The following is an 18569-nucleotide window of genomic DNA, read 5'->3' on the forward strand; positions in this document are numbered from 1 at the left end:
TATCTGTTACTTCTCATATCTGTACTGCTGTATCTAGCCAAGTCATCTCAAGTATTATCTGAGTTGGATTTTAGAGGAGTCTAAAATTCTGTATGGATCCAAGAATGGGATGAATGGAAGCTGACATTCAATACCAGTTATGGACATTTTGATTGTCTTGTAATGCTTTTCAGCCTCCATAATGCCCTTGCAGCACTTCAGCATTTCACCATCATCATATTCAGAGACATTTTGGATATGTACAGGGTGGTCTATCTTGAAGACATTTTGATAGACTAATCTTCTTTAAAAGAGCATCAATGTTAGGTTCATGAAAGTTATCAAGATTAAGAAAGCATTCTGTATATGCCAACGCTTAGAAATGTCTTTCGAACTACCATCTACCATTGCCTTTCTTGGCTTTGATCTCTGAACCGGGAATACGAATGAATTCTGCTATGGTAAAAGCAGTATTAGATTGGCCTCCTCCGTGAAACATCAAGAAAGTTCTGAGGTTTATAGGTTTTGCTACCTACTATAGACAATTCATACAGTACTGGTTAACCATTATACAGCCATTAGTTCATTTAACACAGAAGGGAGTGAAGTTCAAGTGTGGAGAAGAACAGGAGCAAGCATTTAACTTATTCAAGATAACATTTAACTCCTGTTTCAGTTTTAAGACAGCCCAATGACTTGCTGCCTTTTCTAGTGGAGTCAAATGCCTCCTCTTTTGCCTTCAGAGCTGTACTATCACAAAGAGATTCCAAAACATATGAACCTCATCTAGTGGAATCCAACCCCCAAACACTGATTGACAGATAAAAAAAACTACACAATCTACTACTGAGGTCTCCTAAAGGATAAATACACCTGTTTTCATTGGATACATCATGTGGAAGAGCTCGGAATCCAATTATTGTTTGGATTGGTCATAAGAACTTGTTATATCTCATTACCATGAAATGTGTGCATTATTTTCTTGCCAGATGGACCCTGCTTCAATTATGTCATTGCATTTTGACCCAGCAGATGCCTTGGCTTGACAAAAAGTCTGTGAATTTAAGACCAGAGAAAAAGTCCAATATATTTTAGTACTTTCTGCCTCCCCTACAATAAACGTCTAGAATTGCCTCAGACAGGTACAGAATGACATTCTTGCTCCCCAATGAATTGAAAAAGAGCCATTAAGGCTCACAAAGGTTTGCTATACCAAGATGGAGCCCTGTGCCTTCCCAGTAAAATTATGCAACTTAGGAATCTGAAATGGTAGCATGACTCTTTAGCACCAGGGCACCCTGGTCATAAAAAGATGATCAAATTCATTGTTCAAGACTTTTGGTGGCCTGGAATCTGGAAGACCATCTGGAACTTTATTAGGAACTCTGTTATATGTGCTAAATCTAAAGCTTTTCACTGCTCTGCTGCAAAATTGTTACAACCTCTTCTGACTTCAAATCTGCCCTGAGACATGATGGACTTTTGTGTGGAACTACAACCATCACCAAGGTACACAACAGTATTTGTGGCCATAAACTATTTAACCAAGATTCGATAGTTCATTCCTCTGAAGAAAATGCTTAAACTGAAGAACTGAACAGAATTTTTACTGTACCTGTCTTTTGTGTTCATGGTCTAGCAGAAATCATTTCTACTGGCATAGGATCACAGTTCACGCCCCTCTTTTGGACAGAATTAATGAAAAGGGTTGGTACCAATCACTTCAGGTCCACAAGTTACCATCTGCAGATCGATGATCAAACTGAACATTGAAAGCAGTCCATGGAACAATATCTGTTTGGCAATAGCTGAATTCTCATGTAACAGCTCTTTGCATCCCTCTCTGTGAAGATCCCCTTTTTTCAGTTACTACTGATTTTATCCGCACATCATTCCTCAGAAAGTGCCTTATCCAGAGTGGCTTCCGTAACCTAACTGCTACAAAATCTTCATGTCATACAGAGTATCACTCATCAGCATTTACTGAAGGCCAAAGTTGATTGTAAGCACTTTGTAGATCTCCATCACAGAAAGACTCTTAAGTATGAGATTGGAACCTAACCATACCGGAGTCTCACTCCAAATTCACTAATTGAGTCCCAGTTGTTAGACAAATAGGAAAGGCAGCCTTACAGTTAACACTCCAATATTGGTGGGAAATGTACCCTGTAATTCAAATCTCTCAAGTTCAACCTGCGGTTGCAGTTATTCTTAATGAATCTCTTCTAATCATGGTAGATGGGTCTTCTGAGTGCTAGGTAGAGGAAAGTGTAGACTTCTGTACATTTTGAGGTTTGTTACAGTATCTTGTGGCCATTAAGGGATATAACTTTTCAGAAAGATCATAATAAAGTGAGATTGTTGTCCATATCCCCAGGTTGGTGAAGAAATTCCAGAAAACCCCTGTTGAAAACAGAACCACACAATGTTCCCCATGGGGGACTATTCTCCAGTGATGGGGGATGATGAAATAAAAGAAAGAAAAAAGAATCTGAACATCAGGAGCCACTACACAGATAAGGACTGTGGCGCTCCCGCAACCATGTTTCTGCATGCATGAATATGATGTTGCTATTCCCAATCCAAAACATAATGCTTTCAGGTTCAAACTGTGGATGGCACTGCTGAACATTATCCTGTCAAACATGAATGAAAAAGCCCAGTCAAATGATCACTTCTTCGAATTTATACCTACATTTGTTCCTGTGCTGGGGGTCTCCAGTGTAAACCTGCAGTAGGAGCTCTAAATACACACTTTGCATTCCCAGTGAATGAAGACTATAAAATGTTTATTTTGTCGTAGATGAGATATCACCAACATAAATCATTGGAAACATTCTATATCCTGTCCGCCAAATTACAATCCCATTATATCCTATGGGAATTGTGATACTGCGGACAGGATATCCGTCATGTTTATGACGGAGTCCCCTTTGCCAAACTCTAAATCATGCCCTTGGTCAGCTGCTGCTTATCAAAACCATGACAAGAAATCCGAGCAGGATCTAGTATCAAACGTTAGCATAGTATGGCACTATGAAGTCCATTTGAGTTATGCCAGGCGTGGTCTGCTCACTTTAAAGCATCCTTTACAAATAAAGTTGTCATGAAGGAACCACAGGAAAGTGTAGAAAGAATAACAACAAATGTAAATGTGCATTGCTAGAGGACAAGGCCAGCCTAAAATGACAAGTTAAAAGACTATCATCCTGCACTACTACCTGCATCTGATAGAAGATGCCCAGTCTGTGAAAGTACACACATTCCACCTGCATATGCCAATCAGAGAGCCAGGCAGACATCAAAAGACCTAATGGCAGACGGGCCACCTTGAAGTAAGTACTGAACTTAATGGGAAATCTACATCCGATCATGATGATGGTATGAAAAAAGTCACCATACATGGAACATGTAAGTCCATAGATTGGAAATATCTACACACATAGACACAGGAGCAATGGCTATTATAAAGGCCTGCGAACAACACAAACGTTTATAGACAAAATCCAAACTGGCTTAGACTTGAACTAGAATCTATGCCAATGGTATTACTGGGCCCATTCCACTATAGAGATATTTTGAAAGCCTAGGGGAGCATGGCACAAGACTGACGAAGCCTGCATCTTTGTAACCAAGTCTGGAAGTGGCACACTGCACAGTGGAAGATACTATCTTGTGCTCCACTGGGTTGTGACTTACAAGGCCATACCTTGGGGTATAGTTAGCAGCAGTGTTTTTATGTTGCAATCAGGGAGGTGATGACATATTAAGAAGGTCAGTGGTAAAATCCTGATATATGTAACAACCAAGCAAGAACACCATTGTTGCCTTCCTGACACTCACCAGAGCCTGATTGAATCTGGAATTATTCTTCACCAAGAGAAGGTTGAATTCCTCATATGTTCCCTGTTAGATCTGACTTCCTTGGTGTGGCGTTTCCCCAGACTCTTTGCCTTCACTTCCCTGTTTTACTGAACTTGATTTTGTTGCCATTAGGACTCTGTGCACTAGGTTTGTGTGCTCTTTCATTAAAACATGGTTAAATTAGCCTAAACCTATTCACCACATATAATTTACCTATATGTCCCTAGTAAGTGGCACTATATGTACCCAGAATTGGTAAATGAAATACTACTAGTGGTCTGCAACACTCATTGCTGCATTCTCTAAAGTAGCATTTTAAAACATGTCTCAGGTCTTTCACTGCAGCCTGCAGAGCAGTCTTAGCTGTCATTTCAAACTGGCAAAATAAACCTTTTGGCAGGCCTAAACCTTACTTTTTTTAAACTTATAAGTCACCCCTAAGGTAGGCTCTAAAGGCTTGTTGGGCAGGGTGCATGGCATTTAAAAAGTAGAAAATGTGTACATAGGTTTTACATGTCCTGGCGGTGAAAAACTCCTAAAGTATTTTTTCACTGCACTGCTGTCAGGTGACCGCTTCCATAGACTAACACTGGGTTACTTGTTTTTCAATTATTAAGTGCTAACTTCAGTTTGAGACCAGTTAGAGAAATACTGTTTACCCTTAAAGGAATTGTAATATAAAATACTCTTTAATAGTGATCAGATGGTTAACATTAAAAAAAAATCACTTTAAGAAAGTTGGCATTTTCCTGCCCAAACCAACTGTGCCTTTCTGTCTGTGTTCTGGGTCACATGGCTGTGAATGGCTCTTCTGTTGAGGGTTGTGTATTGCTTTCAGACATCCAGATGAAAGACTCCTAGCTGTGAGGAGAGAGGGTCTTCCTGACAGGATGGCTAGGGAGGAGGTGCGCCCTGTCCAGCTTACACTTCAAAGGATCCTGCCTGTAGCACACAGAAAGGAACCTGGCACAAGGGGTAGCTTGCCTTTGTCACGCAAGACAGTTTAGAGCCAAGCCCTGGCAAAGAGGAAAAACAGACTAGAACTACTTTTGGGTGTAGGTCGTGGAATTCCCCTGCACAAAGGCAGCCACCAGGTATAAAAAGTGAAACCTTCAGAGCCTCTCATCAGAACACTTGTCACCCTGAGGAAGATTCAGAAGAAGGACTGCCCTGCAGCCTGAAGAAGGAAGATTGGACCTGCTCACCTTGAACTCAGGCTTCTCAGAAGTGACTCTAAGAGTCAGAGGTTGACATCCTTTTTGACCTACTAGGTCACAACAAGGTTCCAGAGGCCTGCCCTGCAACTGCCCACCTGACCAGTACCTACTGGGCCTGCCTGGGCCTACCTGGACCAGCCTGAGCCCTGCTGCTAGCCTCTGCTGGAGGGAGTCCTGACCCCATGATTGCCACCTTGTCCTGTACCCTAGGTTGGCATCAGAGAGTACTCGTCCTGTAGAAATGTTAACAAGACAGACGTTTTGGACTTATCGCGGTGCAAAGTGACCTCTTCGTGCTGAGACTTTACTACGCCCAATGAGCGCCAATTTGAACCTCCAGCGGACCTACTCTTCATTCCAACTGCAATAGTCTGCGTCTACCGCCAACTCAAATCACAAATGACAACTTGCTCTTTGCGCTACAGCAACGACAATCTAGAACGACCGACCTGCTCCTCATGATAACAATTTCTTCCACATTGCCCTCACCAATGTGAATGGCAGTCTTGGCGCAGGAATTAAGAAGGTAACTCTTCCGAGTGAATAATGTGGTCCCTGTACCTGACTCATGCTCCATTGCGATCAGCCTAAACTTGTCACTTTCCCCTGGTCCACTGTGACGCTATGTGCTTCTTGCTGCTATTTTCACCTAAAACTTTAACAACTCATTTGTCTAGTTCTATTGATTGGATTTTCGTCATTTTGGTGTTATTTTATTTATTACAATTGACTCTACCTTTTTGTTTGGGGTTTTTCTTGTGTTTTGTTTTCACTTTATTACTGTTTGAATGCTGCATAAATACTTTACACATTGCCTCTAAGTTAAGCCTGACCGCTTTTGAGCCAAGCTACCAGAGGATTACGCACAGTTTAATTTAGTGACTTTTGTGGTTCACCCTGACAAATTTGTGTTTTGTATTTGAGTGGCGCTTCCACCCCCTCACCTAATAACCAACTTTCTTACATTCCCTCATATCTTACACATTTATCTTCTCAGCGGGGTAACAGCTAGCCCCAAGACATCAAAATGCCCACCACAGAAGGATTCTGGAGTTATATTTGCAAGGCAAATTACTGTGAGCGATTTAGCCCCAATCTGCCACCATATCTGAGCCTTTATGATTTCTATAAGATTCCATTCCCCAGGTATGGGGGAATCCATTAACAAGATCATATACAAAGCCACTAAGAATTATTTGTGAGACCATGATACTGAGGTAAAACCTGCAACAGCCTTTATCAGTTTTTATTTAGTTGATTGTAGATGCTAATCTTTATGTGAACCCTAAAGGGTAGTAGAAATATTAAAGCTATTTTATTACTTGGGTTAATGCAAATATGTGCTTCCTTTAGGAAGTTGCAGCTCTAAGGACAATCCTTTGTGAAAGGGAACACATCTCTTTTATCACTGCAGCGATAACAACCTCAGTATCAAACAAAACACCAACTAAATATGGAAAGACACAACAAACTCAGAATACAAACACAGTAGAGAAGTATCTAGGTGTTTTTTTTGTAGACTCCTGGAAACCATGCTTGTAATTTATCAGACATCATTTGATCTAGAGTCAACCCACAGTGAGTTGATTACACTAGTCACAATCTGTTGTTTGTCCAGTGCAGGCCACACTCACTTGGAAATCTGTTGGTAGAATGGGGCCATTGTTTACAAGGTGTTACTCAGAATGCTAGGTACTGTCATTGCCTCTATCCTTTGCTGCTTTCTTTGTTGAGACTCACTGCATCTCTATCAGTCATGAGGCTCCAGAGATGCATTCTGTTCATCAGGTTCAGGGATGTCTCTTTCTGGCTACTTTTAAATTTTGGAGTTGACCTCTAGAATTCTGGTATTAACCCTTAGCAGTGGTTTCCAAGAGGCCAATTCCCCTGGTAACAGATGCCTATTCTAAGAAAAATCGAGAAAATATCCCTCCTGTAGCTATCTCAAAACAGCACTTGCTTACACTCCTGTGTGCCAGATAATCGTGCATCTTTATGGGTGATTACCTTCTTAATGTGGCCCCTCAAGTAGCTTCTACTTCTTGTAGGTTCAGTTTTTGTTGGATGATTATGAATAGTACAAAGCCACCTATGATTGTGTGTTTGTGCATGTGTGTATGTGAGAGAGAGCAAGAGACAGAGAAAGAGAGAGAGAGAGAGTGAGAGAGAGACAGACAGAGACCATGTAATAGATTACATCTTTGTTCTTCAACCTTTCTGTTGAGCTTTTTGAGTGTCCACAAAAATCTCTCAACTTTATCATTCATTCGTCTGATGCCACTGAAGGGCTAGTCAGCAATAGTGCAAATTGAAGCTCTCCTGTTCCTCCAGAAAATCATACCCTTAGAAGAGGGGGCAACTGCTTATTTTCAGCTCCATTTGTATTACATGAATAGCCTGGTCTTCTCCTTTTTGGCTATTACTGCTAAACCTGAAATCCTATAATGTATGTTCAGTTCCTGGTATTGTGAATGCTCTTTAATAGCTCATGGCGATTTCAATTAGCTCCAGCTTTGTCAATGTAACCGGAGTCTAACATTTAGAACCATTCTCCAAACTACCATCAATTGTGTAGGTGATATGTTGTTCTCTCAGAATGGCCAGATAGGTGATCTTAGGTTCCACATAAATAAGCACACTTGTTCTTGTTGTTTTACATTTTTGGTGTGACAATCCAGGAAGTGTGACCTTTCACCTTCCCCAGATATTTTATGCAGCAGAACAGTTAGCTGAATTCTTCAATGCAATGATGTTTTATGACTCAATCTCTATTTAGACTTTTGGGAATGGAGGCAACTACAGTCCTCCACTAAGGTCACGCTACCATGCTGAAAGTATCAAGGCAGTGGTTCAGGTTGGGATAATGGCAATCAAATGGTGTTTTGAACAACTCCACCACCTACAATGGCCCACTAGATCACCTCTGTGCCAGAATGAAATGGCAATGTTTGCCACCTGATTCTAATATTTCCTGGTGCGGTTGATGGTCAGTAGTGAGATGGGAGCTGGCCCCACAAGCACATATTGTGTGGTAGCCCTTGTCTCCTTGCCTCAGGGCTCTAGAAATGTCTTATGACAGACCCACCAGCACATATGCGGTAGACTGCGATTCACATAACCTTGGAGTGGGTCAGAGCTCCATCACCACTGCACATCATAGCTCACAGGTGATCTCAGGATTACCATCCATGTGGTAAGAGGACATTCATGCACAAGGGAAATTCCTTGTGAACACAACAAGCTTCCATAGTGCAAAATTAAGTGTCCCAGTTCCTTCTTTGATAACAAATACCTCAGCTGCTCATCTACATCACTGTTTTCTATTGAGTGCTGGAATTTTCCTGGCTCGAGATATAGATTTTTGCCTTTTTATCCAATTAGAGCACTCATTGTTACAACGGAAAAACAATTTCTGCAGCTGTGATGCGTAAGGTGGCCATTGTAATTATGACCGGATGTTCCTCTTTGCACAGAATGGTGATTCAATACTTCAGATGCAATAGTCTGTATGGACTAAAAAGAGATCACAGGCACATCCCTCAGAACTGATTCATTGACCCTTTTGGTGTTTGGTTGAAGATATGGCGTACCCCCGTGCACATTTTTCTAGGCAGGTGTTGAGGGACTGCTTTAATCCGGATAATGTCAATTGGCTTGCTTTGTGAAAGCCACCTTTTATAGTCTTGGATGTAGCCATTTTTTGACAACCCGAGCAGATTACTCAGGATTCCAGATTAAGGCTGAAAGAGAGATATGCTTGCTATATAGAGAAATTAAGAATAGTGAATATTTTGGATAAAACAAGTTATACGTTATATGAAAATTAGTATCATCAAGTGAACGGCACTTTATTTGTCATGGATTACAAAACCACAGCATAGATTTTGCTTCTCCAGATTAAGGTTGAATCGTTTCCTTTTTTTGGTGGCTTTTTCTGCTGTTTGCACGTGGAACCATACTTTGCCACCTTGTCCCGGTGATGGGCATAAAGCCCAGTCGACAGTGCATGTTATGCTCTTTTGCACACTATACTGGTCACCTAGATTAGTTTTTACGCCCGGTTTTAACTAAGTTAAATTTTCAATTTGCACATGTAGGGTTTATTATATTTACAAAGTCTACCATCCCCTGAAATTTGCTTTTCCACACTTAGTTATATAATTGCTGCAGTATCGATAAGGAAATGTTATGCTTTTTAACTGGGGTTTCTTTTGGGAATGGAAAATCCAGTTTTAAGATGATATGGAAAGTCCTAGGATTGGAAAGTGAATTGTTGTATTTGGTGTAACAGAACGAAGTATTGAATTTGTTATGTTGTATTTATTAATTGTGGATTGTTTGCTTTCTGTGTACTTTTATGGCCTTATAGCCGAATGAAGATTTTTATTGATTGATTCATTCACCGTGGATGCCCTGAATTTATGAGTCCCATGTTTATTTTCTTACGGTATTATCTATTAATAGCACACTGTTTAATGATCTGTATTTGCCATAATGTGCACAACCCTTTGTTAAAATGATTGGATTGTCCATATACTGAGTACTTCTGACCATGTGTAGGACAACTACTGTATGAGACAGACTGTCTCCAGCGAAGGTTCGCATGAACTTATCTCTTTGGACTTCTGATTGTGTTTTCAGCATGTGATTGATTTCTCAAGCTGATACCCTGACTGTTACCTTGTCAACTCTTTCCACAGGCTGCTTTTTAACTAAAGCTTTTGTGAGAACACGTTGATTTGTGAGATTGAGCTGCCTCTGTATGGAGAAGCAGCACATTTGTATTTTTTGAGTTTTCACCTCCACCTTCTGATTCATGAAGAGCATACAGAGATGCCGTCTGTCACACATCAAATATGGCAATGGATTCCCCTTACTCTTGTCTCATTTGGCATAGTTTTAGTAATCCTAGTCGGTTTTCACTGTGAGGCAAAATGTGTCTTCATAGTAGCCATCACCCAAACTTGTGGTATGCAGAGTGTGGACTCCCTTATGTACATTTTCGCTCCATAGAGAAGTTCGCGGAGGAAGAGAGAACATGTGGCCACACAATCAGCCTTCTTTGCTGCATCAAGAATAGTGCTTAGACTCACCAGTTGTTGACTCCACTGAAGTGTACTTGCGACGGGCACACATGCCATAAAGGATTCTAGAGTGCTCAGAGGCATTGCAATCATGGGAATGGCTGCGTTTTTATTGCCACCCTGACAAGACCCATAGGTCACACACGGTGTTTCTTTCTAGCTTATTGCCATTGGTTGGTGCTGAGCTATGAGTGAGGACCACACTCTAACTCACAGCTTTTGATCGGTAACACGGATGTAAACACAAAATACACTTGTATCCTAACTGCCTCGAACGAGGTGTCAAATTGCACTCCTGATACCACGAATAGCATCATGGGTGCTTCTGTCACACCTCTGCTTTAGCAAAGTCGTCATCAAAATGCTACGCCTTTTTCACCATTGTGCACAGAATAGGTTTGTTAATATCAAAGAAACTCCTTCCTATTCCGCACTCCTCGGCACTCCCTCTCCTTTTTGTCCAGCAGGTCAAAGGGGTCAGATGGGAAGTTTGAGCAGGAGAAAACCTAACTGAACACCAGTAGATTCTGTCCTATTTCTTTTCACAGTACTTTCAATTACGAGTAGGGTGACGCAATGATGATTCCAAAATTAGCATAAGACACCAACGGCCAGATTTGCAATGTCCTAGTGCCTCCTTGCGCCACAGTAGCATCATTTTTTTTTACACTGATGTGGCTCAAGAAGGCAGTTTTCACCGCATCATATTTACAAAGTGGCATAATGCATGCACTGCACAACTTTGCGACCCCTTGCACCACATTATGCCTGCGTCAGGCATAATGTATGCAAGGGGGGCGTTCTGATGTTAGGAGGCCCTCAAAAATGGGGCAGTGAAATCTACAAGATTTCACTGCACCATTTTTGGCATCATTTTTAATGCCTGCTCAAGACAGGTGTTAAAATTATGCACCCATATTAACCTATGGGCCTCCTTGCACTTTGCTCCACTAGCGTCAAAATGTTTTACGCTAGTGGAGCAAAGCGCCACAATAGTGTCAAAAATTCTGACGCTGGCCTAGCGTGCGCTAAGGTGCGTAGTGTTATAAATGCACACACATGGTGTCGTTAGGTGGGCTGGAGCGACGCAGGAAAACTGTAGCATCAGTACTAATCCACCAGTTTCTTGTAAATCTAGCCCTAAATCTTTGTCTTTTTAAACAAGCACTTGGAAGGGAAATTGGATGTCTCTTCTAAAGGATACAAACAATTTCCAGGGCTCCTTCTAGATTTCTGGAGGAAGGATGAAGACTATTCCTAAACTAGCCAGGTTAAATTATATACTTGTAGAGTCTCTAGATCTTCAAGGGCCACCATTGGCTTCAAGTTTGATAACCTGCTTAAGGTTAAGGCCCAGTTTTAAGAAGCCCCATGCACCACATTAGTGCTATTTCTCTGATGCTAATGTGGCGTTAGGTTGGCAAAACGCCACACCATCTTTACAAAGTGGCGCAATACATGCTTTGCGCCGCTTTGTAAACTCTTGCGTCATATTATGCTGGCGCCAGGCATAATGTATGCAAGGGGGGCATTCCGTCATTAGGAGGCCCAGAAAAATGGCGCAGTGGAATATAAGATTCCATTGCACCATTTTTTGTTTCATTTTTAATGCCTGCCTAAGGTAGGCGTTAAAATGAGGCTCCCATTGTTTTCAATGGGCCTCCTTTCACTTTGCAGGATTAGCATACATTTTTTGGGAGCTAATCCTTCAAAGCGCCAAACTAGCGTCAATTTTTTTTACGCTAGTTCTCTAACGTGCACCATGGTGCGCAGTATCATAAACACAGTGCACACAAGGTGGCCTTAGGGGGACGCAATGGGGTGCAAGCAATGTGGCGCATCATGATATGATGCGCCACTTTTTGTAAATATGCCCCTAAGCTTGAAGAAAGCAAAAAAAGAAAATGCGCACAGTGCTTGAGGTGAGTATCGTCCTCAGTGTGCCATAGACACTGTAGCTGCGCTCTACTGATGAGGCAGAAGCAGGGTAAAACCGGGCTGGAGTGCTTGTATGCTCGCTCAGAGGGGACCTGGACGGGCAGCTGGGGCTATTAGATCAGGACCAAGACTGATTAGCATATGTATGGTTTCAGTCTGAGGGGTCGTAGTAGGCAAAAAAAACACAATGGCCTGGGATGCGGTCCTAAGTAATTCCCAGTGGTTGAGATTCAATCAAGCATTCCACCCATCACTTTCTTGTTTTCTCAAAAGGACTAAGTGTGTGCATCAGTCTTGGAAGAACTTGCATTGCTCCTTTGCGATAGGTAAGTTTAGTTGGTCAGAAAACCTGCCTTACCACATTTGTTTGGCCTTGTGGTATGATAATTTTTGAACCCCCACACACTCTCGGTGCCTGATTTAGAAAGCGACTTATGACTCGTAAAGTTATGAGTGCGGAGTCTCCACACTTGTAACTTTAGGAGTCTTACGTCCTCTGTGAATCTGGCCCTCTTTTGTTGTCAGTTTCCAGTCCTTTACTGAAATACTTGAAAAATCACTTTGTTCACCATCATTTTGTGGCTCAGTATAACTTTTGAATTTAGAATCCAGAAGGATCACCTGTGGCCAAGTAGCTCTTATCCTTGAATCCCAGCTACAGTGCGGCCTTGAGGGGCTGTGTTGCTACATTAAACAGGTGCTCCAAGTGTAGTTCAAAGAAAATCGATGCATCAGATTCTGAGTCCTCATAACTATCTTCGGTAGGCTCAGATCCGAAGAAGAGTGTGTGGGATGCAGAGTACTGGCAGAATTGGCTGTCTGCGGCATTTTGCAAAATTGGGGCCAAATAGGCCTCCAGATCGGTTCCTCATCAAAGAACGTTATATCAAAATACTATGCCCTACAATTCGCTGCTCTACAACACTACACCCCCAGACTCCCATTGAATATTACAATATTCAACCTTTGAAAAATAAACTTACACCTAGTTTCAAGAACGGAATCATGTCAGGGCTTATTATGAGTTTAGCTAGGGAGTAGAAGGCAGCACATCTTAGCCACTCTCAGTCCACCATATTATGAGTTCCCTAGGCGGTCAGTGGGGACATTTTCCTCAAGGTTCTCCCAGCAACAGTGTGAATTTCAGTGAAAACATAGTCAGTGCCCCTGGACTCACTAAGCAGTGCAATATCAGTGAAAACATTGTCAGTGACCCCGGACTCACTATGGAGCCAATTGGTTTTAAATTGCCCATACTTTCCTAAGAGTTTTTCCTCTGAGGCCTTAAATTAAATACTTTTAGTTTCCCTCCTCCACTAGGGCATCATCTCCTTGTCTGATTTTCAGCACATTGTGACCAATGAGTCTCTCTGTAGGGCTGTACCTCTGGTAAAGAGCTGCCGCACTGGGCCACACCCTTTTGTGAAGTACTATTTACAAGGAAGCACACAGCCGAAGGAACACTACAAAGGATCCTAGGAGGCAGGCAAGGATTCTGTACATACTAAATATTACACATCAATTACTATTACTTTCTCCTGTCTAGTATACATATATTGTTCTAATAAAATCCCACCTTTAATAGAAAATGATAATGGTGCAGTTTGACTCCCTAAACCTTTTATGTATGTTGGATCTAAATGCTGGATGTTATTTGTTTAATTTCTTGTTGCCCACCGGTGGCTGGTGACATTTGAAAGTGATGGGGTGTAAAAGTTTGGGATGAGTGACGTGTGGCAAGTGAGCATAGCGAGTGACCCTGACTGTCATAAGGAGGGATCGGGAGGGGGGTGGGTCTACCCGAAAAAAATGTTGACTAAAGAGCGGGCAAATGGTGTATTTTCAAGCGAATTTGAGAAAGCAAGAACATTAATAAGGCCATTGTGAAAGTGTAGTTTTGACACCAATAAAGATATTTCATATGATAATGATGTTGGTAGCTACTTATTCAGTATAAACACAGAACTTCATAAAATACTTTATTGGTGCTGGTGCTCTCTGGGGGAATTATAGGAGCTGGGGCCCTATGGAAGGATAATAGAAGGTGGGGCCTTATGGGATGTTAATGGGAGCTGGGACCCTATTATGGGAGGATAATAGGAGCTGAGGCCCTATGGGAGGATTATTGGAGCTGGGGACTCTATGGGAGGATTATTGGAGCTGAGGCTCAGAGTCCGTCGTATATCATGGTCAAGGCTGAACCCGTCAGCGATGCCAGGTTGATGCCGCCAATAGCGATGTGGAAGAGTCACAAGTAGGAGAACCCTGGGTGCTGCGTCAGTGGCGTGGCAAAGACAATGCGCCTCACAACCACAGAAGGGGTAGTAAAAGATAGCCACAGTCTTCAAGTCCCCTGTAACCCTGTGCTGCACACTCATGCCCGATTCTTCCCCGCAAAGGGATATGTGAAATGTTCAATGGATCGCATTATACTGCCTAGTAGGTAAGTGAACATGAAATCCCCCTAAGCACACCTACTGTAGTGTTGGGGGCTCTAGGCCCTCATGCTACTAAAATGAGGTGACGCAGTCAAATGGTTACTGTTCTGGTAACTGGCCTCGGGCACATGCACCTTTTTATTGGCAGGGTCACGTGACTGGTGACGCCTGTGTTGGATGGGTGTGGGGTGTGTGTGTAAATCCAGCCCTCAGCCTAGTGGCTGGTGGAACACTAGAACGTGTCCAGCATAGGACACTACACCCACCCCCACTATAACCGGGGGTCTCACTAGAACACATCTTTAGCAGGGTGGAGTTGGCCGGGGGCAAAAATAAAAATACAGGGAAATACTATTTCAAATGGGTCACCAACACAGAGCTCGCCAAACGTGTTCGGGCCCTGTTACGAGAAAAAGTGTTCTGATGATTGACTGTTTCTAGTCCAAATGTTGTGAGCCACACTTTAGTAGAGGGAATCAGTCCAGTTGTGAATGAGAACTGCAGCATCGCGCGGCCACGCCTTGCACCGCGCTGAGAGAATGCAGCCTAGGGTCTTCTGTTAGGAGCTCTCAACTACATAACCATGTACATTTTATTTGCATCGTGGAACTTATACACACTGACTGGGTATGAAGACGAAACTAAGCAGCACTAGTTTAAAAAAAGTGGGTTGTCCGTGGGGTAGAAAGACATCCAGCGGTTTAATTTTTGGAAAAGGGTTTAGAGGGGATAGAAAGGGTAATAAAGGGCCGAAACGCAAACACTTGCAGCTCCTACATCACAAGTGCACCTCCAGCTCGATGTCCATGAGTGAAACACAGGAACGACAGAGAGCTCCGTTACCACATTCTGACGGGCATCCTTTTTTGTTACACTATATTACACCACTTGCGCAGCATATTTTCTGGCCTGAAAAAGGCGCAGGACTACTTCTACGGATACTGGGTAAAAAGTTACTGCCCATCACAAATTTGGCAGTGCACGGGCCTGGAGTTTGAACCTCCGTTGGAATGCACAACAAAGAGATACCACGCGTGATATGCACCAGAAGCGATGCAGTCTCCCCCTGGTGGGCCTCTGTGAACATTCATCACAGAACTCTAGCAATACAGTTCAAAGCTCTGCTTGCTGACGAAAATGAACTAGGACGCCACTGGTTAAATAAGATTATTACATTTGTTTTGGACAAAAAAACAACGCTTTATTTACGAGTTCACCTCAGATGTAGCTTTCAGTTAACAGAGCAGGCAAAGCCCTAACATGAGACATAAGTGAACATCACTGCTTTTTGAATCCAAGGGTTGCAAATACTCTGGTATAAAGGGGCATTTTATACTGTCTGTTGCACGAGTGTCTCCAGCTTTACTCATGACTTCCTAGTTCAGATTCAGCCCCATATCCCAAGGCTGCCTACCCAGTCTGCAGTTTGCTCTCAGACCTTGTTTGGCCTTCAAGGTTAGCTTCGCATCGTAAATAACACCGAACCTCCGTAGTCCCTCGACACCCTATTGAGCATACTAGGCGCTGTACAAGTTGACTCATTATAGGTCCAGCAAAACAATTTATGTGATGGGGCTACACCAATATGTATGTTAAACTCCCAGTACTTAGCCAAGTAGGTTAATGCACCGGCTGCAGAGATCGCTCTACAGGTCACAGGCTTAAATAAGAGTAGATACGTTAGTAATTCACCTGCGGTTACAGAAGCTGTACTCACCTGAGTAGCAATCAATCAGTTCGTAGTAGTTGTACTCAGGGAAGTACTCTCATTTAGAGTCGATGGTCTGCAGCTTCTCAGCTTCGATGCGAGAGGTCATGGTGTGTCCAGGAAGGAACAGATACATACCTTGATGGGCAACCACGTCTCTCAGCCAATCCAGATGCTGCTCCCTTGCTGTTACACAGCATGAAAGCAATGCCAGGATTGGCTTGAGTGGGCAAACTCACCACTCATTAGGAGACCGGGGGTCTGCGGCTTTGAGCAAACCTTGCTCACTAATGTGCAGTAGAGGGAAGCCTTTAGTGCGCATGTTGGGCTGGCCAGAGAAAAGCAGCCGTCCAACCCGACATGCGCACTTTGTTTCCTAGGTGCTGTGCACTCACTGCGCCTCACCAGCACCAGTATGTGTATCTTTCAAACTGAAGCCCCACCCCCTTCAGAGCCACTAAGGTGGCTGAAGGCTGACTCACGCTGTGAAGCTGACTGAATAAAATAAGATTCAATTGTTATTAGTCAAAGTGAAAGAGTACTGTATGTAGTGTATTTTATTCACATGTAATAAGGGGTCAGGGAGGCCAAAATATCAGTGGGGCAATGCCCTAATGCCCTAAGGCAGGAACTGCTTCTCAACCACAGATCCACAGAGAGACACTTCCTCAAAGGATATTCAGGTTTATGAAGACTTCAACATATGTGAGCTGCGAAGGACACACAGTACCTTACATTAAATGCAGGGTGCATGGGACACTGTCCTGTAGTTGGAGTGTCAATAAGTTTGCAAGACAAGGTGGTTTCAAGGGCAACTGCATTTCAGGCAGCTGGTCTAGTGGTAGCCTCCTAGGGCCAGCAAAGATGGAGCCTGCCAGTGTCAACAGCCGTGGTTCACCTTATATCATCCAAGACGGCGGCCTCTATGCTCTCTTCTGTACCACAGTGGTAGTGATGCCATTTAAGCGTTCTTCTGACTACATTGCAGTGCCTGACATCCGTGTGCCGAAAAGCTCTAGTTTTCACTCTGAAGTTGTACTCGGCTCCTCCCTCATGTGCACCTTTCACATTTCAGTGTTTACACTTCAGCTTCCCCATCAAAGGAGTTGATAGCTTCTTCCCATTCCAGTAATCCTTCTGGTTCCTCTGCATTTGAATAGGTCACTAGCCTGCTGGGCCATCTGGAAGGCAAGCAGTCCGACTGCTTAATGGATGATGAGCGTTTTAAGTATTGTACTTGTCAGTTCTTTTAAGTGCCCTACTGTATCCCATTACCCCTGTCCGTTAGAGGGTTCAGATCTTGCCAGATATCTGTGTTTTTCTCTTGTACTTCCTGTATTATTTCTCCCTGGTGTTGGACTTTCTGGTGCTTACCTTTTAATTAAGTGCAGGTGTCAGCTCCTCCTGGAAGGTGTCAAGGCTGTCAGCCCTATTTCCATTTGATTCCTACAAGGTGATGGGGGGCCGGGGGGGTCCTGACTTTCCTACAATGTGCAATGGAATATACAGTACCATCACATGGAAACCACTTCAGGCCTCCCAAAGAAACATCCTAGAACTCTACCTAGGACAGTCTTTGAGAGGGGAATCCAGATGACTTGTCCTCTCATATCTTGAGCAACAGTGCGCTAGGAGCACCCAATCAAGTACATCTCAAGCACACCATTGCACAGACGTTCCTTACATTTCAGCCATCACGCTTACCTACACAGCCCCCTGATGCAGTTAATCGGTATCCCGTTTCACACCGTGAGAGACACTTGTAAGATCCTGGCGTATTCTCACAGCGCTGTGTCCCACAAGGAGAAACAACGGAATCCAGACACTCATCGACATCTAGAAAAAGAGACCATGGCGTGGTGTCAGTATATTCATCAAAGTTATTAACACTGAGTAAAGTACAGTATAATTTAGACAGCCCAGGCTATTTGCAATAAGAGTTTTGGAAGGATATCGAGGAGGAAGGCTTGGAGAAAGGAATGGAGAAAAAAATTGAAAAAGAAGACATTGAAAAGCAATACATAGGGGCATGGCTTGAGACCACACATGGTAGGGATAAGACTAAGCTGAAAAAACAGAGATGGGAGCCTGTAAAGACCTCAAGAAAAAATAAGTTTAAAAAGACAAACACACTGTATGAAGGCAAGAGCGTTAATAGAGATAGATGGCATGACAGAAAAAAAGAAGAAAGCAGGAGAATTATAGAACAAAGGGAAGGAAAAGGAGTAATAAGGTTACAAAAGCATGCAAGTCAGATGAGGTATAACAGAACACCAATTAGAGGATGAGGAGTTTAAGAGAACAAACATGCGCAGAAGAAAATGTATATAAAAAAAAAACA

The 18569-nt window shown here is 42.9% G+C and overlaps 1 protein-coding gene across 4 annotated transcripts in view; it reads right to left on the reverse strand.

Moving 5' to 3' along the window:
* The window catches only part of LTBP4 (latent transforming growth factor beta binding protein 4), a 922370-nt gene that overhangs the window by 72541 nt on the left and 831260 nt on the right, over positions 1 to 18569 (reverse strand). For all 4 annotated transcript variants that reach the window (XM_069207205.1, XM_069207206.1, XM_069207204.1 and 1 more), the window contains one exon: positions 17933 to 18064. In XM_069207205.1, the coding sequence (XP_069063306.1) occupies positions 17933 to 18064 (132 nt within the window). The remainder of the gene's footprint in view (positions 1 to 17932; positions 18065 to 18569) is intronic.

Source organism: Pleurodeles waltl, chromosome 9 (genome assembly GCF_031143425.1).
Source record: "Pleurodeles waltl isolate 20211129_DDA chromosome 9, aPleWal1.hap1.20221129, whole genome shotgun sequence".
NCBI classification, from domain to species: domain Eukaryota; kingdom Metazoa; phylum Chordata; class Amphibia; order Caudata; family Salamandridae; genus Pleurodeles; species Pleurodeles waltl.